This window comes from Trichoderma aggressivum (assembly GCF_033847375.1).
Source record: "Trichoderma aggressivum f. europaeum strain CBS 100526 chromosome Unknown scaffold_006, whole genome shotgun sequence".
Classification (NCBI taxonomy): Eukaryota; Fungi; Ascomycota; class Sordariomycetes; order Hypocreales; family Hypocreaceae; genus Trichoderma; species Trichoderma aggressivum.
This window is the reverse complement of record NW_026946372.1, coordinates 1,012,836-1,039,119: the sequence shown is the minus strand read 5'-3', so window position 1 is coordinate 1,039,119 and position 26,284 is coordinate 1,012,836. Positions and strand designations below refer to the sequence as shown.

Sequence of the window (26,284 nt, the reverse complement as noted above, 5' to 3'; positions counted from 1 at the left end):
ACTCTGACTCTCTTCTTCCCGCTTTCGCCTTCTATTATCTCTCTCTTCTTCCGCTTTCTCCTCTCTAGTTCTTCCTGTATCTCGTCATGGATAGGTTTCCATGCTTCGTCTTCAAGAGCGTCTGTGGCACTAGGACGATCTTGTGGTTCCCATGCTAACATACGTCGTAAGAGTTTAGCAAATGGTTCCTGTATGCGTCCCTTCTTGGTGCACTTATCTAGTATGGGTTGTAACTTTCTGTGTGAGTGTTGTCTTATCATCAAGTCCTCTGGTGGCTTCATCAATGTAAAGAGCCATGAAGCTGCAAGCGCCCAGATATCAAGTTTTGTCTCGTCTAAATCATCTCCATCCTTCATTCTATCCCAAACCTCAGGTGCGATGCAAAGGCTTGCATTAGGTTTTTTCTTTCGCTCTCGTATGTTAAGAGAAATAACTGCCGTTCTTGTACGGGGTTGGCCCTCTGTTTTAAAATCCGTTTCAGTTAAGAAGAGTAGCGACTCTGGCAAAATACTACCATGAGTAATATTTTCTTCGTGCAGCCTAGATAGCCCCAATAAAGTCTGATAAAACAAAGCAAGGCGTGCTTTATTGATTTTGGCCCACTTCGTGTCACGAAAACTATCCTCGGCTAGAGGCATCGAATAGTATAGTTTCTTGCAGACACGCCTGTCGGATAAGCACGAGGGGGAACAGTGGCGTTCACACCACACATTGATGATGCCGAGCACGCCCTGATCTCGCCTCTTATGATACTGGCGAGCGACCCGGAGCCGGTCGATACTGTATGGCAGTGATATCGTGCTTGTGTCCAATTCTTTAACGGCCATCGGCTCCCCAGTGAAGATATTAACGCCTGACGTTATTGATGAGTGCGGTTTGTTGGTGTGTAGCCAGATATCCCGGGAGGTTTGGGAGTGTTCCATGGGAGAGTGATTGAGTCCTAATAGATAGTGAAGGACGGGGTGGTCGGTTGGCTCTGTTTTAGTCTTGCTTTGACCTTGAACGACCAATTCGAGATCAAAGAGATAATTGCCAAATCGAAGATAATTGTGAATATGCCGCATGACACAGGCTAGCGTTTTGTCTCGGGCCAATTCCAAATCTTTACCATCTATATCGCCTTTCAGGTAGGTAATAGATCGAGTTGAGGTTGCCTTGAACATTAACACGTGTGATTCTTTATGAAGATAGAGAGTGGCGTGTAGGTGTTTAAAAAAACGACGTGCTGTTGCGGCGCTGATTCCATCTGGCGGACAAAGCAGAATATCGGGTTTGATGTGCTCAAAGTTCCCGCTACTGATTGCTTCAGTTGGGCCGGCCCCAATTCGCCACGTGCGTTTAAAGTCGGCATTGCTCGGTGATGAGGCTATTGACAAGTGGTAACCGATTTTGCCTTTATAGCATTTCAGGGTCGCGGGTGATAACTTGGACTGAATAAGATCCAAAAGGTGAACAGCAGCTGGATTAGCAGCGGAGAGGATGGCAAAAGTCACGGTTTCCGCCGGAGGTGCTGGTTGTGGGTCTGATGCTGTGTCCAACATCGGGATTATCGCGATCTGTACCACAAAATGGATGGTTGGATGACCTAAGCTATATGATAGGTACAATTGAGAAGTTATGATTTGCGATGGTCTTGAGAAAAAGTGTCTTGAAGAGAAGATCTATATGACAGGCTCAGCGTGATCTGCCTCCTAGATGTACCCATCTTGTATCATGTCACAACCGCGAAAAAAACGCCTCATCACGTGACTGGTTATCAACCATCTCCTGCTTGGTGCAACTTCGACATATCGATCAGTCATATAGTATAAACACATCCCACGACATCACCACGATATACATTACCGCAACAACGAAGCGGCGCTTCACCGATCAGAATCATGGCGAAACGGCAATTCGATGACAGTGCGCTTTTGCCGCGAAAAAAGGCCAAGCTGCACGCTATTCATGATGACGATAATCCCAACACTCAAGGTTTACATTCACCGTCCCCCCCGCCGTTGACGTTAGCGGGCTTCGAGCGGCGCGAAAAACGAAAAAGATCACTAGATTTGCAACCTGACACATCCGAGGAACCAAAAGCAAAACAGGCTCGTAGAAGCCAAAGCCCTGAAGAGTCATCAGATACGCACTCAATACAGTTCGAGCTCCTCGACACCGATGAAGACGAGGACAACCACCCCAAATCGGATCCTTGGCGAGAGTTTTGTATACAATCCACAAGAGAAGCCGAGGAATACCTCAGCACGGTCAGAATCTGCAGATGCCGCAACCACCAAACCCGACTACTAAGCCCAAGTCTTTCCAATGAAGACACGACCGATGAGGACGTGGCCGATGAAGGTGCGACCGGAAGCAACCAACTGGGATTCCCAACTATTCATCCAAGTGCAACAGAATGCATCAACTATCCCCGACCTATCGCGCGAAAGCAGCCCCACGCTTCCCGTACTCTCAGAAAACGCGATACGACAACACCTCAAAGGAAACGGCGGCAGCCTCTCAAAAAGGATAAAGAAGAGAGCAAGCAGAACAAGTCACGAGATAAAGCTATCGAGGCATTTTTGAGTTCAAAGCGATCATCTAGGCGGAGCCGTGATTGCACGTTGTGGCAATTAGGCGACGACGGTATGGCGTGCACAATATCGATAGCGAGGTGATTTATCCGGGGGATTGGGGGCTGAGTGCGAGCCAAGCAGATAAAGGGCATACTCGTTAACCTGGCAGGGCTGGGGGCAGCGGGCAGTCTTTTAGATGCATTGACTACCAGTACCTCGTGGCACGAGCATCACCTTACAGCATGGTCGTTAATCTGACAGGGTCGGAGGCAGCGGCGCAGCTGAAGAGGCATGCAAGTCACGATGGAGCCGGTTCCAAACACATGGTCGTTATCCTGGCAGGGCTGGGTGCAGCGGCGAAGTCTTTGGACGTCTCACGATCCAATCCCCAGTTGACAGTTTCACTACATGGGCGAAGGACGAGCGTTGTTTTTGTTGTATGATACCCTTTTGGCAGCCATGGATGTGTTCGAGGATGGTTGCGCTAGTTAGAGGACAGTTTTCAATGCAGATGTTTTCCTCGTAGTCTCGAAATCTAAAAAGAAGAAAGCACCTGCGTTCTTTTTTTCCAATTTCTATATTTATAGCCGAGGATTAGCGCGGTAGACCTCACCAGCGATTGAACATTGGGCATCACGCCTGTTGCACATATAGTAGTTGAGCGGAATCAAGCTCAAGAGGGTGCTACGCCCCATCATTTAAACAAGGAACTTCAACTGGTTTTTCGTCTATACAATAGCTGCCGCAACTACTTCAATCTTATCTATCTCGCGGATCTAGCAGGACGTTAGGTAGATAACACACCAAGATGAACCCATTCCGAAAAGTGACGGAATATGCTCCGACTTTCTTTGGCAGGTATAAAAACTATTTATTTACAACGGTCTACAAAATTGCTTTCACCCGCTTAATATAACTATTGTGCAACGTCAAATCATTTACTCCGAAGACACTCGGTGGACATATGATTTGCCCAGTTGAGATGAAATAGAAAAGAAGATGGGCTCATTTATCCGCCTGGGGTATAAGTAATAAAGCCATAGGAGATGTTTGGATGAACTCCCTTGGATTTGGAATCCTCTATTACATCAGATTACAATACCAAAGAGTTCTGCGAGCTCCAATGAATGAGCATCGTATGGAGGGGTTTTGTTAAGATCGGGGCACGGAAAACAAGCAGAATACAGCGGCCGGCTCGCCTATTGACGGAGAGGCCACCGGGCGTGCGGCGGCCGGGGCGTAGAAAATATGCCGAGCAGCTCGGAGATGCTAGGCCTTTGTCCGTAGCATCCGAGCCGTGTGGCAGTACGAGAAATAAGCCACCCGTGTCTGTTACATGCGGGTGCAGACGGGACAATTTTGCCAGAGTCCCGGCCATGTGACGGGCTGAGTTTTGGCGCACAGAAGGGTTGCAAAAAGGGCTCCACGCTGAGAAGCGACATATTCATTTTAGGGTTTGCTGCCATGAGGAGGCTAACTGCCATCCATAGTGGAAGGCCTCTTCTAGAAACCTCTGGACAGTTGTTGTGTTAGCATGGTGGCTGTTTGGCAGTTGAGGCGATTTGAGGCGTTCACTAATAACCATTGCCACTCGATGAAGACGGAAGCATGTGCAGACGCAGATCGACAGCAAAGAAGCATCACCTTGCCAGGAGCTGTCTGACGAGAGACGGTTAATGGTTCGTGCGCGTCTAATTCAGAAACAGATGTCCGGAGTTGCAAAGATAATGCATGATGCCCCGACTCTGTTCGGGCGCTTCGTACTTGGTGGAATTAAACGCCCATTGTCGCTAAAATGTTACTACCACACACACCCACAATCGCTGGTGTCGGGTTCCCCAAGTGTCCGACACTGCGTCTCTGCCACTCATCCGTGCTCGAAACACGGAGACTAATACAGATTGATGTAGGATGGGCGTCGCACCTTGCATTGTGGAGGGTCATCGCGGGTTGCCTATCAAGGCCATGTGTCTTTTCTTACTGCGACGCGCATGCTGTGTACGTTCCAGAGGCAGAAACCACGTAATGCTGTTGAGATTGGTCTGAGGGATTAAAACATTGGCTCACTTTGCAGGACTTGGTTTTGATACGACAATATTGATACGTAGGTTTACCTGTCAGGCACATGCAGATGTCGTCGAGTTAATCCCTTGCAAATAATACGAATACCTAGGTGCTCGTACTTGTCCAGAAGCAAAACTGCCTCGGACGGAGACTCAAGAATGCCGGGCTCAGCTTCTCGGTCAACTGGAGGCCCATTCTGGCGCATCTCACGGAGCATCTCCAGGGCCCGCCGGCGGTTCCGGCTTCTCCCTTTGGTCCCCACGGGTCGGACAGGGAATCCCAGCGAATGGGAGCCGGTTTCTTCTCGCCGCGGCCAATCAGGGCCATCGCCATCTTCGTTTCTACTCTGTCAACCTGGGACTTGTGGGACGCGCATGCCTTGCCGCCTTGCCAGAGAAAAATTGATTGCCTCAATTCTCTATGTTTCTTTACCTAGACAAGTGGGCGGGATGAAGCAGTTTTGGGTAAGGCTCGGTGCAGGTGAGTTTAGAACCCCAGACTTGCAGAGATCAAATGCGTGTACTGTAATTTGCCTATGACGCACGCGATGGCGACGATGACCCGAAGGAGCACGGATAAGTTTCCATGTTCTTTTGAGCTCTAGGTATTCTAAATTTGCCTGCGTCTCATTTTACCTCAAGTGCGTTAATGAGATTTAATGAGACCGCATGTACTAAGCCACGGGGGACGGAGATGGGCGTCTGATGTCGCTTTTGTGACTTCCTATTTCTCTCCATAGTCCATATAGACAATGCAGCAGTAGCGGCATCTGCAGGCTATCAATGTAGTGAGTGCATTGGACTGGAGAGCGTCTGCATTACCAAGCATACATGAAGACGCAGGAAAGAAGAAGAAAAATTCGACAACTGGAGCCATATCTGCACTGCAACTCTTTTCAGCCCGAGTCATCTCCACATGCTCGTGCCTCTGAGGCTTCCCGAGTCCACCCTTCCAGTGCGCTAGCGTCAAGCACCTGTAGCAGCGCTACTGGCATCTTCTAGGCGGCTTAATGCCTCCACCCGCGCTGTTTACGTAGGTGCTGTCGCTGGCCCTTTAGCGGCATCCTCCATCCTTCCACGGCACTTCAGAGCCCTGGGCCGAGAGAATAAGGCCGGCACGGGCCCCCCGCCATTTTCTCCCGGTCTTATTTTCTCTCTCTTTTTTTTCTCTTACATCTCAAGTCAGCGCACACAAACGACAAGGAAAAAAAAGAAGATAGTCGAGGCTGGACCCTTTCTTTTCGTCCCAGCCCTTGACTTTCGGTTGTCTTTTTCTTCTTCCATTCTCATTCTCCTTTTTTCTCCCCAACCATTTTTTCAATTTACATAGCGCGTTTGTTTGACGGCTTCCAAGGCTGTCAAATGAACCTGCAATCGCCCACTATCTTTTTTTCCCCCGTAAGTCTTGGCCCCGATTTTTGCTTTTGCCTCCCACGCTTCAATGCGCTGCGCTGCGTGTGCGCCGTCACCGAGTTGCACCCGTGACGGGCCCAAGTAAAACATGGACGCATTACTTCCATCTTGTCTCACTCTTTTGTTGTTGTTATTGGGGGTATCCAATTCTCTGCAGAATCGATAGACCCCTTGCAACATCATGCCTCTTTCATCTTCGCAGTCCGATATATGAATCCGCAACTAATCAACCCGTCTCATATAGTCTATACCTCCCGCTATCTAAATGCCCATCTACTCCTCGCTGTACTCGAATTTTATCCGTCAAGGATCTACATTCGCCAAATCCGTCACCGCCCACGGCTACGCACAATCCGTCGTAGCTGCTACTCACCCTCACGTCCTCAACTCTCAGAACCGCCCCGTCTTTCGACGACAGCCGAACCGGTCCAGTCGTGCCTCGGCGTTTCCCCTCTATTCTGCCTTCCATAACGAGAAGCTATCATCCGGGCTCCCAGCCGAGCACCGTCATGTCTCAAACCATGGAGGTCTAGATGCCTACTTCGAGGCCCTGCAGAAGCAGCAGGCCGCCGGAGAGGAAGAAGATAACGAGTGGACACAATTCGATTTCCCCAAGCGCATCGAGTGGAAGCCCAATGCGTCATCGGTTCTCGCTGGTGAGAATGGGGTCGAGGCCAGCGCGGAAGCTGCCGAGCAGGTCGCTGCGGCCGAAGCCAGCAATGAGATTGTGGAATCTCAACATCTGATGTCGGCGGAGGAGGAGGCAGCTCTTGCACACATCGATGCTGCTCTGGAAAAGGAAATCCAGGCGCGGACTCTCCAAGCGGCTGTCGAAAAAGCTGCCGCTGCAGGTCTCTCTCTTTCTGTCCCTCATTCACGTGCGCGGACGCCTGCGCCTGCGGTGGAAACATCACAAGGCACAGCTCGCATTTCCCGCACGGGTTCTCCGTCTGTTCAAGAGCAATCTCAGTCGTATGCGGAGCATCTAGAGAAGCTGTCGGGTGCCGCCCGGTATGCTGAGATCCCGGCCGTTTTCGAGGCCATGCTGGCGACTGGCGTCCAGCCCATTGCCAGTGCCTACAACGCTCTGCTGTTGGCCGCAATCCATTTGCCTAGCCAGCGAAGCGAGGTCGTCTCCAAGGCGCTGGATGTTTATGCCGACATGATGCGCCGGCGAGTGTCCCCTGACGGCCAAACTTTCAACATTCTTGTCAACATGCTTTCTTCGCGTTCTCTCGAGGTCTCAGAAATGAAGTCACTTCTTGAGGAAAAACGACTGCGATATGGTGGAATGGATGAGCCCGGCAAATTCATGTTTACCTCGCACGAGCTGGAGCACGCCATCTTGTGTGAGGATGAGCGCCTCGATCTGGCTGTCAAGCTGTTTGACATATCTTTCGACGCCGGCAAAGTTTCGTACTCGGCAGAGACGTATCGACAGCTGATCTCGGCCTGCGCTCAGGTAGGCCGAGTGTCCGATATGCTGCGATTCTATGAGCATATGGAGCTCAGCGAGATCGTTCCTTCGGCCGACGTCTTCCCCACCATGATTACCGCATATGCCAAGTCCGGAAATCTCATCAGCGCTGTGGAGTGCTACAACGAGTACCGTAGCCTGGCCATCTCTCACGACGCCGGAAGCTCTTCGCTCGGCGATCGACTGGACGCCCAAGTGTATGCCTCGGTCATCAACGCCTATGTCATCTCCGATAAGATTGAGGGCGCAATGAAGTTTTTCAAGAAGATTGTGGACGAATATGGCGTCTCCGTCACCGATATGAAAGATGCCTTGGTCGACCTTGGCTTCATCAAGGGATTCATCGCAAGGGGTGTCTTCCAAGAGGCACTTCAGTGGGCCCAGTCCCTCAATGCTAGCGCCCGCGACCAAGCCATGATGAAGGTTGCCACGATTGCTGCTGATGGCAACGATGCCACCACCGCGATTGAAGCTTATGCCAATATCCATGCGGCAAATCTTCAAGACCTCGCTGCCCCCTCGATTGCCCTTCTGGCCATGAGCGTGCGGCTCGGCGATGTTGCCTCGGCTTCAAAGTATTGGCACGTTCTCTCCAACCCCGAGATGCATGCCACGGCTGCCTTCATTGAGCCCACTGCCATGTACGCGGTTTCGCTCATTGGTTCCGGCCAGGTTGCAGAGGGCTTGGCGCAGTCGGAGATGATGTTCCAAAGAATCCGAACCACCGAGTCCGAAATGCGCCTCCAGCTTGCCGAGGAGATTGATGAGGGCTCCGACTTCATTGCCCGCTACATGGAATCCCGTGGTATTGTGGACACCCGTGAGCTGGCCTCCCAGATGTCGACAATCCCGTCACAGGCGCATAGCATTTCTCCCTACTTGTCTACCCCCACAGTCTCCAGCTACGAGGACAACTATGACCCATATGCACACAACACCGACTTCAAGGGCTCCTCTTTGATCGCCGATGACTTGGAAGGTAGCCATGGCCGCAAGGGCCCTCGTCTCAACGAAGCTCTCAACCGATTCCGAAACATGCGACGAGCTGGCAGACACCCCCGATATATCACGTATGCAAAGCTGATTTCCGCCGCTGCTCGTGAGAGCAAGATGGATCTCTGCCAGGATGTTCTCGCCATGGCTCGCACTGATGTTCCCCCGATTGCTCACAATGCTGTAGTCCGTTACGGCTGGTCTTCGATTCTGGACGCAATGGTCGGCGCTTGCCTGACGCTGGGTAACCGCGGACGGGCTGAGCAGTACCACCAAGAGCTGCTTGAAATGGGCGCCACGCCTTCTGCAAACACCTTTGGGCTGTACATCACCACGCTGAAGGACTCCACCAAGACATTTGACGAGGCCTCGGAAGCAGTTCGCATCTTCTTGCGCGCCAAGACCGAGGGTGTCGAGCCCAGCTCTTTCTTGTACAACGCACTGATCGGCAAGCTAGGCAAGGCCCGTCGCATTGATGACTGTCTCTTCTACTTTGCGGAGATGAGGGCGCTTGGCATCAAGCCAACTTCGGTAACATATGGCACCATTGTCAATGCACTGTGCCGTGTCAGCGACGAGAAGTTTGCGGAAGAGCTCTTTGACGAGATGGAGGCCATGCCCAACTACAAGGCGAGACCGGCACCCTACAACAGCATGATGCAGTTCTTCCTGACGACAAAGCGAGACAAATCCAAGGTCCTTGCCTATTACAGCCGCATGATGTCCAAGGGCATTGCCCCCACCTCTCACACTTACAAGCTTCTGATCGACACGCACGCTACTCTGGAGGCGGTGGACCTAGAGGCCGCCGAACGAGTATTGGAGGAGATGCGCGCGGCCGGCCAGCGACCCGAGCCGGTGCACTATGCATCGCTCATCCACGCCAGGGGTTGCGTTCTCCACGACATGGAAGGCGCGCGAAAGGTTTTTGATTCGGTCGTAGAGCAATACCTGGTCCCTGTCAACGCCAGCATCTACCAGGCTCTGTTCGAGGCCATGGTAGCCAACCATCGGGTTGCCGAAACCGAGACGGTCCTTGCAGAGATGCGAAGCAAGAAGGTGGAGCTCACGCCCTACATTGCCAACACTCTGATCCATGGTTGGGCCGCAGAGAAGAAGATCGAAAAGGCCCAGGCCATCTACGATGCTGTGCCTCGTGAGAAGCGCGAGCCTAGCACGTATGAGGCCATGACACGAGCCTTCCTTGCAGTCGAGCAGAGAGAAGAAGCAAAGGCAGTCGTGGGAGAGATGCTTACTCGCGGATACCCCAGTGCCGTGGTCAACAAGGTTCTTGAGCTGCTCGGCGGAGGCCAGGAGGCCAGCTTGGAGTGATTTGGTACACACCACATCATACAGCCAACATTTTTCTTTTCCCAGTTTTGTTACAGCGACATCATGTCTCTTGATTTTCTTTGTCTTTTCATTTGTTCTTTTTTTTCTCTCATTTCTACTTTAAGCCTCGACGTGTTTTGATACCCCTTTGGCATGCAGATTGGACGGTGTTTGTATTGGGGTGTCGTCCTAATATCAGAGGCTCTGCGTGGTGTTTTTGAATTCCATTTCCATCCTGTTTTCTTCTGTTGCTACAGGATGGCACGGCGTTTCCAGGCGGTGGTGGGCACATGATTTGCATATACAAAAAAAGAAGGCATTTTTTGGTTAATTGGGTTTTTGGGCGATGCGCAAGAAAGGACGGGAAGGATTGCGGGCTCTGGGAGCCGCTGATAGACAAATCTCCACTCGGCATAGGCCAAGGCCAAGGCCACAACGGTAGTAGCAGAATATTGGGTGTTCTATTGGGCTTGTTTGGATGGTATATAAAGGGTACAAGGGAATTGTGCCTTTATTACTACTCTGCTGGACTGGATTTTCTGCTACCGTGTATAATCATATCAAAGAAGCAGGACTGGGCATATAAAGGAGGAAGCGCCAAGGCAGCGAAATAAAGCAATACCTATTGCAATGCAACAATTATGTATCGGTGAAAAGGTGACAGCTGCGTAAGCGCATCATGATATTCCGTAGATTCATGATGAGGTTGCTATTGAATTCACGACAGTGCGAATACGAATACGGAATGGTGTTGGCACTTTTGTCCTGCCAGGCATTCTCATTCTCACCCCCCGCTCCATTTTACAACCTCCAAAACTCAAGTCTTCTGTCGACCGACCTCAGCGTCGACTTCAACGACACAAGCAGGTCAATATCATCTTCTTACATCTTCAATTATCCGATATCTAATATTCTTTGCCGCTCAATTGGGCGCTTTTCTTCCTGCCAGCCTCGTTTCCGCCTGCACACCCACCGTTACATCGCCAGAGCCTTGTCAGCCAACTAACATTTGATACCTGCATATATTGCGCCGCCAATTCAGCTCGCTCACCCTATATACGCCTCCAATTACTTACATTTCATCTACTTCATCTCATTCTCCATCCATTCACCAAAACAAATACGCAGAAATGCCCACCGCAAACGCCTCCGTCGCCGTCTCCGCGCCAGGCAAAGTGCTCCTGGCCGGCGGCTACCTGGTGCTGGACCGCTCCTACACGGGCCTGGTGCTGGGCCTGAGCGCGCGCATCAATGTCATCGCCGGCGAGATCCTCACGACCGAGGGCGTTCAGCTCAACGAGATTGTCGTCGATAGCCCGCAGTTCCAGGACGCGCAGTGGCGCTACGGCTACCACCTTGCACCGGAAAAGGGGGGCATCAAGGTGACCCAGCTGCAGGTGTGAGTACTCATGTTATTATGTTTGCCGCTCATGCTATTGTTGTTGTTGTTATTGTTGTTTTTTCTATTGCTATTTTGATTCGCCGTTATGGGATTTGCTCTGTTTGAGAGACTCGGGAAAAGAGAGAGAACCCTTTTGTCTCTGTTCCTTGTTTCTGTTTCTCGGGAATGAAAACGTTGCTCCCGGAAGCGGAACACCAGGGAGAACAAGACACGACAAGACGTCCCGATTCCCTCGAGCAATGAGACAAGGTCTCTCAATTCAATTAAAAGCAAAGTTCCCTCTGTCTGCTTCTGCCTGTTCCAAGGCACGCAAAATCTCTGCTTCTTCCTTGTTCGAAAACGGCCTTGTTTTCAACTCTTTACTGACATTTGCCGTGTCTTGGTTCCTCATCTCAGCGGCCCCACCATCTCAGCCAACCCCTTCGTTGAGACGACGCTGAGCTACGCCCTCACCTACATCGATGCCGTTGTCTCGTCCAAGCACACTCACAGCGCCATCAAGTCTTCACGCCTCATCATCCTTGCTGACAACGACTACTACTCCCACTCTCACGCCTCCTCGTCTGGCCGGTTCGCCAAGTTCCCCGTCACCCTTCAGGGGGCCAACAAGACTGGCCTCGGCTCCTCCGCAGCTCTCGTCACCTCCCTCACTGCCTCCTTGCTCACTCACTACCTGCCGGCCAGCGTCTTCGACCTCTCCTCCAAGCAGGGCAAGCAGACGCTTCACAACCTCGCCCAGGCCGCGCACTGTGCCGCCCAGGGCAAGGTCGGCTCGGGCTTCGATGTCGCCGCCGCCGTGTATGGGTCCTGCACCTACCGCAGGTTTTCACCCGCCGTCTTGAGTGTGCTGCCCGAGCCCGGCGCCCCTGGATTCAGCGACAAGCTCCTCGCAGTCGTAGACGGCGACAAGTGGGACGTCGAAGTGCAAGACGATGGTGTCACCGTGCCACCAGGGCTGGTCCTACGCATGTGCGACGTCGACTGCGGTAGCCAAACCGTCAGCATGGTGAAGAAGGTCCTCTCGTGGCGCGGCCAAGACGAGCAGCACTCAACGGGCCTCTGGAACGACCTCCAGTCCAAGAACGAGGACCTGGCCGCCACGCTCAAGGCCGGCGCCCTCGACCAGCTCCCCACCAAGCTCAGCCAGGTCCGCGAGCTGATCCGCCAGATGGGCCGTGAGAGCGGCGTTCCCATCGAGCCCGACACGCAAACCGAGCTACTCGACGCCGTCAGCGCCCTCGATGGCGTCTACGGCGGCGTCGTGCCTGGTGCTGGCGGCTACGATGCCCTCGCCCTGCTGATGCGAGACGACGACCAGACGCTGGCCCAAGTGCAGGATTTCCTGGCCACCTGGAGTCGCGAAAAAGGCTCAAAGGTGAAGCTTTTGGGGGTAAAGGGGGAGATGGAGGGGGTTCGCCAGGAGAGCTTGGACGTGTACGACGGGTGGCTATAGCTTGCCTCAGCCCTGGACATTGTCAACCCATTCCGCTCTTTGACAGGCGAGGCCTCCTGGAAAGCTGTAGATCACTTCACAACAAAAGAAAGAGGAGGGATATAAAAGGTTCTTTTTTTTCATTAATTTTCAACGAGCTCATATGGAAGAAAGAGAAGAAGAAGAAAAGACGCAAATATTGGAAACCAAATCGATCAACAGAATCTGATCCCTTGGTTGCAGTAGGCAGCTGTATATGGTCCGTGTCATGTTGCACAGGCAAAATCTCATTACACCAAAATCCGTGCCACCCTGAGACAAACGAAAATAGCGAAATGAAGATGGCACAACACGGGAACTAATTAGCATAACAAAAGCAAAAAAAAAAAAAAATGCACACATCACTGTATTAAACTATTAATCTCTGTTCCTGCGTAACTTTTGCATTACATTAACCAAGTGAGCCTTTTTTCCGCATTAATCCCCCCTTTCTGCCTCTCAATCGCGTTCATCATTACCAAGTGGTTCCCATTTTCGTTTGTTTCTTTTTCCTCGTCTAGACCAAACGAAATCGTCATTGTAATATCTATCCTGCCCGTCGCTCGCTAACCATTTCCCGCCCTGTCTATCCTGTATAATAGCCCATAATTAAGTACCTGTCCAATCCCAACCCGATCCAATCTAGCCAATCTGTTTTTGTCCCTTGTTTTACCATGCCCATGAGAAAGAAAAGGAAAAAAAGATGAAAAATTAGAAGTAAGGAAATAAGGGGAGAGATGCATCACTACCCAAGCAGTAACAATAAAAAAGTAGTGATAATAGTATCCGTAATGTCCTTAATCATGGATATGATGATATTGTGGTGTTCGTTCATGAGATTTGCATCCAGTCATTGAATTAGTTGGGCTGCTGCTGAGTGGCAGAGACAACGGAAAACGGCGAAGGGCTTCGGTGAGGAGAGCGAGAACGGATTGACCGAGGCAGGCTAGCTGTTGGATCGGGGAACATGGAGTCTTCAGCAACACCGATGCGACTAGCGGCAGCCTTTTCTCGAAGGATACAGAGCCTGTGTCAAACACGTATTAGTACAAGAGTTCGGATTCAAAAAGACAGTGATCAATGGCGTGATTGTGTCTCAGGGTGCCTTACTCTTCTTGTGAGATGCCGGGGAGCAGAACAGGCTCCTTTTTTAGACCAAACGGCCCAGACTAGAAACCCAGTGTCAGTCAAAGAAGAACTCGTTTAGATAGTGAAACATGGCAAAAATGGACATACAATTTCCAGCCCACGCTTCTGCTTCCGCCTGCCATGACGCAGAGCCGCCTGCATGCGCTCATAGAGAGTCCTGACATTGTTCTTGAGGCGCATCTCGGAAGTGGCGTAAGTCGTGTTGGAACACCCGCCAATGCTCTCCGTTTCCAGGTTGATTAAAGAAACACTTCTCGGCAAGTTCGCCATCGGTTGAGGCGAAGGCAAGTAGTTGACTGGATGAAATTGGGAAACGAAGTGAAAAATGAGGAAATGGCAAGAAATCGAAAAGCAAGATGAAACAGAGAGTGAATGTTGTTGAGATGAAGAAAGAGAAAGAAGAGATGAAACCCAAAATGATGGTTGACGTCGACAATGGCTGTTTGTGGCACTGCGCTGACAAAAAAAATAATCAAGGTAAAGATGAAAGAAGTATTGTCTGCGCTGTTCCTTTTTTTTCTCCTCTCTTTTTCTTCTAGATGCTGTTGGGTGATAATTGATGTTGGTGAAACGAATTAAGTCGGTTTGGTGAAGATACGAGCGGTTGGGCCCCGACGGTGTAGCCTTTTTAATAAAAGAGAGAATTCAAGATGAACAAACAATTAAATACGGTTATTGCTGCAAAGTGCCGAAAGCGAACTGCAAGGCAAGAAAAGTGAGAGGGGGAAAAAAAGAAAATAAAATTAAAAGAGTGAATGCGGACTGCCGTCGGACTGACAAGGGGGGGTAAAGAGTGTGTGGGCTGGTGAAGCTCCTGAGCTGCCTAAGATGCAGAATGAATGGAGGCGTCCGGCTTGAGATTCACAGGCTCAGCACGTTGCCGACGGATGCGGTGCTGGCCATATATATATAACACACCACATCGGCAGCTATGCGTGTCTCAGCACCGTTATTCGATAACCCTTCGGTCGGTGCCGCTTTTGGGCCTTTGTCGAACGGGGTTTCATTAAACACACGCGCCCGCGCAGAAGAGTGCGACAACACTAGGAGAGGTGCAGACAGAGGTGTCTCACATGCCGGGCTTGGAACAAGACCTGTGCATTTGCCCCAAGGCCCAATATGGAATGTGCGAGAACTGAATTGGCATTCCAGATGCTGTTACCCTCACGCAAGAACCCGTATGCCGTTACATTCGTCAGGGTAATGAGCTGTCGGTAGGCGAGAAGCACAACCACGACAACGAGGCCATCATGCCACGGGCGGAGCATGGCGGAGCAACGAACGGACGTGCACGGCCATTGTTTGCTTCCTTTTTGTACAGAACGAATGGGGTCAACGGCGGCTTGGCCGATTCGTTCGCGGCCTCCTTGCCTTGGCGACGAATTCTTGTTTCATCTCATCACGGTTGCATTGGCGAGCTGGAACAGCCGTTCGTCTTTGGATTTAGGGTTGGCGGACGGTGGAGAACGCCTTTCATGCAAAACGAAAATGTGAGATGCTGTGGTGACCCTTCACGAGAAAACGAAAGATTGAACCTGGGACCCTTGTCCGATAGTAGAGCGTCCTCGCATTATTCGTCGCAGGCGAACCAATCACAAGCTCCACGGCTCGACGCTCAAAGGAGCCCAAAGGGAGATCTTCTCGCTAATCTTTGGGGCTGGTGCGGAGGCACAGCTGGCACTAGGTTCATTGGGTGATGGTATTGAACGCTCTTCTCCTTCTTTCTTTATGTATGTAACTCTTCTACTCCGTAAATTGATCAGTACCACAAGGCGTCGTTTGACGCTTATTTCGGATAGTCCTTGATGTGAAAGCTCTTGGACTTGACAAATGCGTCAAAGCCAAATTTGCCAAGCGTCTGTCCTCTACCTGAGTTCTTCCATCCGGTCCACGCAAGGTCCTGTGTTGTTGGTCGTACAGTTAGCACACTGGGGTCGTTCATCAAAAGCATTTTGTTTTCTTGATTGCTTGATTGCTAGGGTTGTGACCCGGTCGGGTGCAATATGACCACGGGCCAACAAGGGAGCAAGGGGGGATGGTCTTGTTAGGGTGCACGCGCCGTGAACTTACCGGACTGGGGAAATCGCAGCGGTTGACAAAGACAGTACCAGCATCAACCTGCTCTGAAAGCGCGTAGCCTCGATCCACATCCTTGGTCCAGATGCTAGCCGTGAGCCCAAACTCGCTATCGTTCATCAGCTTCACGGCCTCGTCGTCACCCTTTACCTTCATGACCGGAATCACAGGCCCAAATGTCTCTTCCGTCATGACAGTCATCGTGTGATCCACATCCGTCAACAGGGTTGGTTTCACAAAGTTGCCCTTGGGCGGGGGGTTTTGGAAGCTTTCGTTTTCCGGCGTAGCATCCTTGGCTCCCTTTTCCAAGGCGTCCTGAATGTGCGACTCGATTGTTTCCTTGGAACGCTTAGAGATGACGGGTCCTACATGAGTCGACTTGTCAAACGGATCTCCAAGCTTGTATCCCTTGAGCACCTTTTGAACGGCCGCGACAAAGGCATCGTGCACGTTTTCATGCACGTAGATTCGTTCAAGGGAGCAGCAGCTTTGGCCAGAGTTGAAGATGGCGCCGTCCACAATCTCCTCCGCAGCCCAGTCGATATCTACATCATCTCTGATGTAGGCGGGGTCCTTGCCACCCAATTCGAGGCTCACGTTGACAATCCTGTCGGCCGCAGCCTTTTGCACGGCAAGGCCGCCGGCGACGGACCCCGTGAAACACACCAGGGCAATCTTGGGATCTCGCACAATAGTTTCCATGACACTAGGGGAGCCGCAGTGGAAATATTGCAAGACTCCATCGGGCAAGCCGGCCTCGGAAAATAGCCTGGCCACTTGTTCCACAATAGTTGGCGTTTGCGGTGATGGCTTCAATATCACGCTGTTTCCAGCCAGGATTGCGGGAATCAACGCATTGATGAGAATCAAATAAGGATACTTGAGACACGGATACGTTAATTTAAAAAGAGAAAAAAATCACGCGAGTAATAGTGGCTGGTGCGGGAGACGGGATTACTTACATTCCAGGCAAAGATGATGAGAACAGGGCCAACGGGTGCTCTTCGGATGAAACGCTTGAACCCTTTCTCGGGCTCACCCTCGATATCCTGCAAGACTGTAGAGCTGATTTTGAGGAGATGTTCCGCCCTCTTGATGGCGGTGGTGACTTCTTTTGCCGTATAAGCGATGGGTCGGCCCATCTGGGTGGTCAGTTCCAGGGCGAGGTCATCCTGGCGTTTATCCAATGCGTCGAGGAATTTCCGGACAATGTCTTGCCTTTCCTTGAGGGTCGTCTTGCGGAATTTCAGAAAAGCTTCAGTGGCGACCTTGGGGAGCAGTTCCAGATCGGCAGGGGAGGCGCCATTGCGAGTGATGACCACCTCGTTGGTATTTGGAGAGATGGTGTTGATCACCTCGACAGACATGGTGGACTTGGTGAGAGTGTACTTGTTGGGGAGGCGAAGATGATTTTATCTGATGAAGAAGCTGTACAATGGAAACACTCGTGAAAGTATGAAAGATTTGAAGCCGGTATGGAGATGATAGGGAGAGGGGAAGTGGTGATACTGGTCCACTGGTCTGAAGAACCGCTGTTGCCCGTTCGTCATTAATTTGCCCCACGTCACCGATATCGTTGCCCCGCCATACATCAAACAGTATGAGTGCCCCCATACTACTTAGTAGGTAAGGATGGTAGCCTTGCCTTAGTAGTACCTACCCAGGTACCAAGGCATTACTTTGGGTGGCTAATTGTACGTAAGAATTCCGTTGAGGGACCGGAGTCAGGACAACAGATTAGCAGGCAATTAGTTGGGTAGGTACTAGGTTTTCTTTCCACGTGAGAGGGAACTATCTCTAAGCCATTAATCGGATATAGTAGTCTAGGTTAACAGGAATTGGAGCCTAGATACCTAGGTACATTAATGAGAGTACCGCTGGATTCGCTAATACGCTGTGCCCCGGTACTGCAATACGACAATCTCTTATCGCGATAAGAGATTGGAACTTTTTTTTTTGTTGCGACAACATCTGAGCTCCGAGCCAAGTTGCGTATACGAGACGACATAGTGCTCTGCAAATCACACATCATGGCTGCAACAAGGGCCAACGAGTTTCTGGATGCATCCGACAGCGAAGACGAACGCTTGAATGGATACGAGTCGGATGATGAAGTAAAGAAAGGCGGCCGCGGTCCCAAACGACGAAAGATTAGCAGCGACGACGAGGAAGACGACGATGCTGAAGCTAGCGACAAGGAGCAAGATGCCAGTGACAGAGATGAGGGGGAGCTAGAATCGGCCAAACAAGATGAAGAAGACGACGAGATTGGCGCCGATAGCGGCAAGAAGAAGGCCAAAAAGCTAAAGACCAAAGATTTGCCTGGTGTCGCCCGACCCTTGACAAAGAAGAACCTAGTCGCGACAGAGGAAGCCATCAAAAAATCTGGCGTGGTCTACATTTCACGGGTGCCGCCATTCATGAAGCCTAATAAACTACGTTCCCTCCTTGCTCCATACGGAGAAATCAACAGGATATTCCTCGCCCCCGAAGATCCAGTCGCACGAGCACGGCGCGTCAAAGGAGGCGGCAACAAGAAAAAGACTTTTACCGAGGGCTGGGTCGAGTTTATCAAGAAGAAGGATGCAAAGGCTGTGTGCGAGCTTCTAAACGCACGGCCAATCGGTGGAAAGAAAGGAAGCTACTACCACGACGATATATGGAACCTGTTGTATCTCAATGGTTTCAAGTGGCACAACCTGACGGAGCAGATTGCCGCCGAGGATGCTGAGAGGTCGAGCCGCATGAGGGCGGAAATCAGCAAGACGACGCGGGAGAACAAGCTGTTTGTCCGCAATGTGGAGAGAGCAAAGATGCTGGACGGCATGGAGGCAAAGGCAAAGGCGAAGAAGAGGAAGGCGAGCGACGCAGCGGACAATGAGGAACCAAGGGAGAGCGTGCGGACGTTTAAGCAGATTTCCAAGATCAACAAGGGCGGAGATACCAGCGAGCAACCAGAGCGAGTGAGCAGAGTGTTGAGCAAGATTTTTTAGTAGACCTTTATTTGTTTATTTGTTTTGTATAATTACTTGTTATTACATGTGTCTGCCTAAATAGAAGGCATTGATACGGAATCTGAACAATTATCATACGCCCTCATGTCCGTCATCTCGTTACCGGTTTAGTGCATGTCTACGCGACTGACTCAATGTCGCACATATTTTCACGCCGCTACTACGGATAAGGCAATAAATTCTGCGACGGCAAATCTAGCGATAAGCCCATGGAAGACCGCTTATCAAGCAGCGGGGCAAAATATTTTTCGATTCTTCGTAGATGTAGTATCAGAGGGACCCCATCCGATAAAATCATCTACCATAACACACATCACATCACCATCGGCTACATCAAGCAAAATGTCTATGGATCTTGATGACGCCATTTCTATTGCGCCTATATCGCAGCAGGCGACGGCAGCAACGTAAGTGACTTTCTCCCAGCTTCCCGGCTTTTTTTCTCCATTTTTCTTCTTTGCGGCTGCCCCTCCACAAACATCCATCAACGACTGCAGAGACTGACAATATCCAACACAGAATCCTCTGTCACAACTGCGGTGCCCCGATCGACGGAACAACAGCCACGGGCGCTGCCTGCTACGACTGCATCAAGTTGACCAACGACATTTCCCAGGGAATCCAGCGAGAGGCCACCATCCAGCAATGCAGAGACTGCGAGAGATGGCTCCTGCCACCCTCAAGTTGGATCGCCGCCATGCCTGAATCCCGCGAACTCCTAGCTCTCTGCCTCAAGAAGCTGAGGGGCCTGAATAAAGTGCGAATCGTCGATGCCAGCTTCATCTGGACCGAGCCTCATTCCCGAAGAGTAAAGGTCAAGTTGACCGTCCAAGATTCCGTCCAGCAGGGAGTACTGCTGCAGCAGAGCTTCGAGGTCGTATATGTTGTGGCGACCCAGCAGTGCCCCGAGTGCCAGAAGAGTTTCACCCCCAACCACTGGAGAGCCTGCGTCCAGGTCCGACAGAAGGTCTTGCACAAGAGGACGTTCCACTTCCTGGAGCAGCTCATTTTGAAGCATGGTGCGCACAAAGAGACCCTCAACATCAAGGAGGCCAAGGATGGCATCGATTTCTTCTTTTCCGTGCGAAACCAGGCGGAGAAGTTTGTCGACTTCCTCAACTCAGTCGTTCCCGTCAAAGTCAAGTCTTCACAAGAGCTGATCTCCATGGATACCCACACGTCAAAAAAATCATACAAATTCACATTTTCCGCCGAAATTGTCCCCGTATGCAGAGATGACCTGGTCGCGCTGCCAATAAAGCTTGCGAAACAGAGTAGCAACATCTCACCCCTCGTCCTTTGCCACAAGATTGGTACGGCGGTCTACCTCATGGACCCTCAAACCCTTCAAACAGCGGAAGTAAATGCATCCATTTACTGGCGCGCCCCGTTCACAGCCCTCGCCGACGCCATGGAGTTGGTCGAGTTCATCGTCATGGATATTGAGCCTACCCCTACTCGCAAGGGTAAGTGGGTGCTTGCCGAGGCAACGGTTGCTCGTGCTTCCGATCTGGGTGTCAATGATAGGACATACTTTACCAGAACACATCTTGGAAACCTGTTACAGCCAGGCGACTCAGCTATGGGCTACATGTTGAGCGGAACCAACTTCAACAATCCCGAATTTGATGCGATAGAGGAGTCCAACACATATTCATCAATCGTCCCCGATGTCGTGTTGGTGAAGAAACACTACCCCAACCGCAGGAGAAACCGTCGTCGCAACTGGAAGCTCAAGCGCATGGACAAGGATGAGGGCGAGCTTCTGCCAAAGAAGGCAGACCAAGAGCGTATGGATAAGGAGTACGAGATGTTCTTGCGTGATGTCGAGGAAGATGAAGAGCTGCGTGCGGCCTTGGCGCTGTATAAGAATCCCAAGAAGGTAAACGATGATGAGATGAGCATAGCGGAGACGGACGAGGATGGAGACGATGGCGCGCCGGGAGTGAATATGGACGAGCTGCTAGATGACTTTGATGAGCTCACAGTGCAAGATGACTAGAGCAGTGTAGGGGCTTAGGAAACTTACTACAATGAGATTAACGACGTCACGTTTGGCTCTCAACAGAAACTGCGCTGCGCATGTGCCAAGGCATCAGTATAATTTCGCTGTGATTTCGTATTTTCTGTGGGTAAACCATTTAACCGGTGCCTGTGACTAGATGTCTATAAGAACGAAGGGATAGAGCTCAAATCAATCGTTTTTGATTCGTCTTTGACTTCATTCTTTGGGCCTGGTCGTTTGAACTGCTCTCGGGATTTCTTCCTGCTCATCCTACGCTCGTGCAAGCCAAAAGGATCATCGTCCAAATCGTCATCCACATTGTAGACACTGGGTTGCTGACTGTCGGATTTGGTTCGGGGCGGGTCTTCACGAGGAGCTCCTTTGGGAACTTCTGTGGCGCGGGAAGATATATCTTGAGGATTTGGATTAGAGGTACGAGGATGCTGAGAGGTGTTTTTACTCTGTGTAGTAGTAGTTGACCTTGGATTAGCGGGCAAGTCAAGCTTGATCTTCTTAGATGATGGCGCCAATGGTGGCAATGACGGTGGTGGCTCGCGGCTTCGATGGTCTTGCTGCGGCGACGACTTGCTTGAATACCCGGCGGCCGCTCTCGTCCTAGATGAAGAAGATGAAGTACTCGCCGCAGGCATAATGGTCCTTCCCTCCCGTCTCGGCGCCTCCATCAATCCTCGCAGACCCGTTGCCGCCCACGGCGACCTCTGTTCATCCCCTTTTGCTTTGCGGCCATCACCCTCGCCAGCATCATCGACGCCCTCAGCCTCCAGCGTTTTGCGCCGCTTCATAGCATTCTGAGCTGCTTCACTCCTCTGCCGTGCCCTGGCTGTCGGCACCGCACTTGCCACGACGGGACGCTCAATCTCGCTGATGGTAGCCGCGTTTTGGGCCTTGGCGAGGGCTTTGAGGCGATCGTATTCCGCTCGGTGAAGGTGCGCGGTGAAGCGCTGGGCCATGTGCAGAAACTCATCATCGACCATTCTGAATCTGTCGTCGTTCAGCAGTCCTGGAATCATGAACCTGATATGAAGGGAAGTTCCATGTTAGTCGAGTATAGACAAGAAATGTGTGCATGTTGAACTGATGTTTGAACTAGGCAATCATCAAGATCATGAGGACGGTGCAGATGTACTCTTCATGAGGCCGCTCTGGTGGAGGCGAAGTAGATGGACTTCGAATAGGGTCTGGAATAATTACTGTCAGTTGACTCAACCACCATTTCCAATAACTATCTTTTTATTTGGGTGAGATGGGATGAGATTCATCTCTCTCTTCGTACCGGAATCCAAAACGCGCCGAACGTGTCTACGTGACACGGGCGTCCGCAAAACGTCCCGATTCTCATATTGTCGCGCAGTAGGTAATTTGGGGCTTTGGGCTGCCGTATTTCTTGCGCTATTGCTTGTTGAAGATTCAGATTCTCTTTTCCAGGGCAATTTCCTTGTCATGGTTGCTGGAGGTTTGGCATGGATGTATAATTTAGGAAGTTGGAGATGGTTGATAGCTTACCTGCGTTTGGTGCCTGCAGTTAGTGTCCTATAACCAACTATACTGAGTGCAGCCTGCCAACACCCAACAGGCACCTAATAAATGGTGCTAGGCAAGATGTTCCCATTCACAAACAATCTTCCATGATAAGACGACGCAGGAAATAATTACAAATAGCATGGATGACAATAATGGAATAGACCAGATGAGATCACATCGCCTTTGCTCACAATAACAGCCCTGGAGATGAACCATTTCGCAGCTGGATGTAGTAGCGATACATACAGCCTTAACCTAGAGTCACCGTTTCTCGCTCATCTCTTGTGAACTCTCGGCACAATTTGTCTGTTTGTATGATTATATTTCACAGCATCCTGTAGCCATTTAGTCTTGGTTTCTATAATTAATATCCATATAAACACTACTATTTTATTCATGTGTAAAATGTTATGTGCCCTAATGATGTTCGGTGGTATGCTTAGGTTGAACTCTCATAAGCTCATGTCGACTAGCGAGATGTTGTATGTTGCATATGGTTATTAAAAGGCAACATTATGCTCTAATGAAAAGCAATAAAAGCAAAGAATCTTCATTCCTATATACCTCCAGTGAATTTCCAGCAGTAAGCTGAAAGGACTGCTTTTCTTACGCTCCAACGGAACAGCTTGACAAAACTCGATAGATGCATACCTTGGGATACGTTCATGCAGGCACGCGCAGCCCCTCCAAGCCCCGCCGAGATGAATGAATCGATTGATAGCAGCTTCTCGCTAGAATGGAGATACCTAGAATTTCAGGCCGAGCTTCGAGAATTCTCAAAGTTAAAATTGCCATTCAAACGGCTTGCACGTTCATCAAGACTCGCTCAATATTGAGTGCTGTGAGGGTGCAGTCCTGATGTTTGTGGTGCAATTGCCACTGCTGCCATTTCTTGCAGTGCCATATTCCGATATTGAATCGCCATGATTGCCGTGTTGCTGTGTCGACAAGCTTCAGTGAGGCAATGCGGTGGCCTCGCCAGATCAGGCTGTAGGGCCGCGACGGATTTGTCTCGTTTCAAGAGACGCTTCTACCGGAGCAGCAATGGCACAAGAAGCATAAGCTCAATGCTTGAAAATACTCGAAATATCGGCATCATCGCCCACGTTGACGCTGTAAGGCTTACGGCTTTGTGTACTCAAGCTATCCTGGTCTCGACGCTTACCCACCGTGTAGGGCAAAACAACGACGACTGAGCGCATGCTCTACTATAGTGGCGTGACCCAGCGAGTGGGAGGTGAGCAACAAACGTGCCCAGGGCTGAAATAACCCAGCTGACAATCTTAGATGTGGATTCCGGCAACACTGTGACCGATTTCCTTGAGCTTGAGCGGGAGCGTGGAATCACCATCCAATCAGCGGCAATAACGTTTCACTGGCCACTACAACAGGATTGCCCTCCTGGAACAGTCCCAAAGACGATCAATCTCATTGATACTCCTGGCCACCAGGATTTCAGGTTTGAAGTCGATCGATGTTTGCCAATCCTTGATGGAGCCGTCTGTATCATCGATTCTGTCAAGGGTGTAGAAGCGCATACAGAACGAGTCTGGGCCTCTGCCCAGGAGTTCAAGGTTCCGCGAATTGTGTACTGCAACAAGCTGGACCGTGAGGGCGCATCATTCAGAAAATCCGTCTTGGAAATTGGTTCTCGACTCAAAGGATGGCCATTAGTCTGCCAAATTCCGTGGTGGGAGAAGGAGGACTTTGTTGGAGTAATCGATATCATCGATGGGGTAGGGTACAGGTGGAAGACCGAAAGGCAAAAGATGCGATATGAGCCCGCCGAGCTCGAAGGGATACTCTCGACTTCAAACCAATCGTTATTGGCCGAGATAAAGGTAGCGCGGCAGCGTCTGGTCGAGGGCCTTGCGGATTTTGACGAGGCCGTCATGGACGAATTCTTGGCTGAAAACGAAGATATCCCCGCTTCCTTACTGAAGCAGGCCATAAGGAGAAGCATTAAAAGCGGTGATGGCCGTGTCATACCTGTATTCGCTGGCTCCAGCTTTCGTCATATTGGAGTTGAGCCGCTCATGGACGCCATCGCGGACTATCTTCCTAACCCAGCGCAACGTCCAGACGCCGAAGTCAGGATTGGAAGCACGAAAAGCGAGCTTCGCGAAGCACTGAAAGGAAAAGGCAAGAACACGGCGGATGCCAATGTTGGCTCAGTGGCATCTGTCTTTAAAGTGTTTGACCACCCAAAGGAGGGCGTCATCAGCTTTGTGAGAGTCTATCATGGAACTCTTACTCGCAACGCTCCAAGCTTCAACACCCACATGCTTATCCAAGAACGACCGATGGGCATCTTGCAAATATCTGCGTCCAAGACCGAAGATATTCAAGAGCTTTCTGTTGGTCAAATCGGAGCCCTGAGAGGACTTAAGAAAGCTCGCACTGGAGATACGTTGATCACCATGGCGAGCGGCAAAACTGTCCCCGAGCATTTACGACACATCCAGATCAGACCTCCCGAGATTCCTCCACCGGTTGCCTTTTTACAAGTTGATCCATATGGGAATGTGGCGGCACAACAATTAGAGGTCGCTCTGGAGAGCGCGTCTCGAGAAGACCCAAGCCTTCGGTGGAGTAGAAATCCAAAAACTGATCAATTCACCATCCAGGGTATGGGCAAGCTACACCTGGATGTGTCACTCTACAATATGAGGCAGAAGCATAAAATAGATGCCGAGTTTGGTCCTATCGAGGTCGACTACAAGGAATGTGTCACCACCATGACCTCTCCTCAGCAGACAGTGTTTGACCGTCCAGTTGCGGGCAGACCAGGCAAGGTTACCTGCACAGCTACTCTCAGACCGATAGAAGCTGGGGAACAGGAAAATCTGCTGGAAGCCGGCCTTGAAAAAGACGGCAACATTGTCCAGATAGATATTCCCATGGAGGGCGAGGCCACCGCCGTGCTTGTTGATGTGGATGAGGCACGCCAACAGCTCTTCAACGGAGCCATAGCTGGGTTGGCCAGGGGGCCTCGGCGCGCGTCGCCGATACACGGCTGCCAAGTCCACATCACTCTTGATACGTCTCGCGATGCGCTAGAGACACCAACTGGAGGGCATTTCAGTAGTGCGGCCAAAGCTGCCGTTCAAGCAGCTCTTAGGGATGCGTTCGATAAAAGCCAGATTGGCATTTCAGAACCCATCATGTTGACGCACATTACCTGCCCGGAGGCCGCCGCTGGAACAGTCCAGCATGACATAACAGCCGGTGCGGGTGGTCATGTCCTCGAAGTCAACGATCGTTCTGCAGAGTCTGCTAGCGAGGAGTTGATCGATGTCTCTAAAATTTACGCGCCGCCGGATCCCTATGACTCAATCACTTCGCTGAGAGGCAAGAAATCCGCTGCTCGGATGGTTGAGATAATAGCAAAGGTCCCCTACAAGGAGATGCTCAACTATGACGAGCACCTACGAAGCAAGACCGCGGGCCGGCATTCTATGACCATGTCGTTTGATTCCTTTGCAAGAGTGGTTGGCCATCGAGAAAAGGATCTCTGAAAGGCCTTTGAAGCAAGCACGCCATTGTGACCAACGCGAACGCAATCAAACTGCTGTATACCGATGTAACTTAAAAAGCAAGCCTGGGATTTACAAATGTTCTTCCCATGAAAAGGCGTCATATAACACTTTTCATGATAACCATACAGCGCTATGCAAAGCAGTCTGAGGAAACCAATTCCCTTGGCTTGATGATTTGAGCATATCTGGTTCAAAAGATCCATTTTACTGGAGTTTAATGGATCACCTCAATGCCAAGGATGCAAGCGAT

The 26,284-nt window shown here is 50.8% G+C and overlaps 9 protein-coding genes across 9 annotated transcripts; 6 read left to right on the top strand and 3 right to left on the bottom strand.

Moving 5' to 3' along the window:
• Window positions 1–1,880: 1,880 nt before the first annotated feature.
• On the top strand, window positions 1,881–2,660 carry Triagg1_2552 (uncharacterized protein; the record flags this gene model as incomplete). Its single annotated transcript, XM_062896746.1, has 1 exon — window positions 1,881–2,660. One exon carries the CDS (start codon window positions 1,881–1,883, stop codon window positions 2,658–2,660), a length of 780 nt encoding a protein of 259 aa, XP_062758764.1.
• Window positions 2,661–6,299: 3,639 nt separating this feature from the next.
• On the top strand, window positions 6,300–9,836 carry Triagg1_2551 (uncharacterized protein; the record flags this gene model as incomplete). Its single annotated transcript, XM_062896745.1, has 1 exon — window positions 6,300–9,836. One exon carries the CDS (start codon window positions 6,300–6,302, stop codon window positions 9,834–9,836), a length of 3,537 nt encoding a protein of 1,178 aa, XP_062758763.1.
• A 1,130-nt stretch (window positions 9,837–10,966) lies between these two features.
• Triagg1_2550 (uncharacterized protein) lies at window positions 10,967–12,691 on the top strand (the record flags this gene model as incomplete). The annotated part of the gene is made up of 2 exons (XM_062896744.1): window positions 10,967–11,235; window positions 11,437–12,691. The coding sequence occupies 2 exons, from the start codon at window positions 10,967–10,969 to the stop codon at window positions 12,689–12,691; spliced, it is 1,524 nt and encodes a 507-aa protein (XP_062758762.1).
• An 876-nt stretch (window positions 12,692–13,567) lies between these two features.
• Triagg1_2549 (uncharacterized protein) lies at window positions 13,568–14,128 on the bottom strand (the record flags this gene model as incomplete). The annotated part of the gene is made up of 3 exons (XM_062896743.1): window positions 13,568–13,736; window positions 13,820–13,878; window positions 13,946–14,128. 3 exons carry the CDS (start codon window positions 14,126–14,128, stop codon window positions 13,568–13,570), a joined length of 411 nt encoding a protein of 136 aa, XP_062758761.1.
• A 1,516-nt stretch (window positions 14,129–15,644) lies between these two features.
• Window positions 15,645–17,301, bottom strand: Triagg1_2548 (uncharacterized protein; the record flags this gene model as incomplete). Its single annotated transcript, XM_062896741.1, has 3 exons — window positions 15,645–15,758; window positions 15,929–16,813; window positions 16,897–17,301. The coding sequence occupies 3 exons, from the start codon at window positions 17,299–17,301 to the stop codon at window positions 15,645–15,647; spliced, it is 1,404 nt and encodes a 467-aa protein (XP_062758760.1).
• Window positions 17,302–17,964: 663 nt separating this feature from the next.
• On the top strand, window positions 17,965–18,927 carry Triagg1_2547 (uncharacterized protein; the record flags this gene model as incomplete). The annotated part of the gene is made up of 1 exon (XM_062896740.1): window positions 17,965–18,927. The coding sequence occupies one exon, from the start codon at window positions 17,965–17,967 to the stop codon at window positions 18,925–18,927; it is 963 nt and encodes a 320-aa protein (XP_062758759.1).
• A 363-nt stretch (window positions 18,928–19,290) lies between these two features.
• Triagg1_2546 (uncharacterized protein) lies at window positions 19,291–20,950 on the top strand (the record flags this gene model as incomplete). Its single annotated transcript, XM_062896739.1, has 2 exons — window positions 19,291–19,355; window positions 19,468–20,950. The coding sequence occupies 2 exons, from the start codon at window positions 19,291–19,293 to the stop codon at window positions 20,948–20,950; spliced, it is 1,548 nt and encodes a 515-aa protein (XP_062758758.1).
• A 164-nt stretch (window positions 20,951–21,114) lies between these two features.
• Window positions 21,115–21,948, bottom strand: Triagg1_2545 (uncharacterized protein; the record flags this gene model as incomplete). Its single annotated transcript, XM_062896738.1, has 1 exon — window positions 21,115–21,948. The coding sequence occupies one exon, from the start codon at window positions 21,946–21,948 to the stop codon at window positions 21,115–21,117; it is 834 nt and encodes a 277-aa protein (XP_062758757.1).
• Window positions 21,949–23,562: 1,614 nt separating this feature from the next.
• Window positions 23,563–26,013, top strand: Triagg1_2544 (uncharacterized protein; the record flags this gene model as incomplete). The annotated part of the gene is made up of 3 exons (XM_062896737.1): window positions 23,563–23,610; window positions 23,672–23,732; window positions 23,783–26,013. 3 exons carry the CDS (start codon window positions 23,563–23,565, stop codon window positions 26,011–26,013), a joined length of 2,340 nt encoding a protein of 779 aa, XP_062758756.1.
• Window positions 26,014–26,284: the final 271 nt, after the last annotated feature.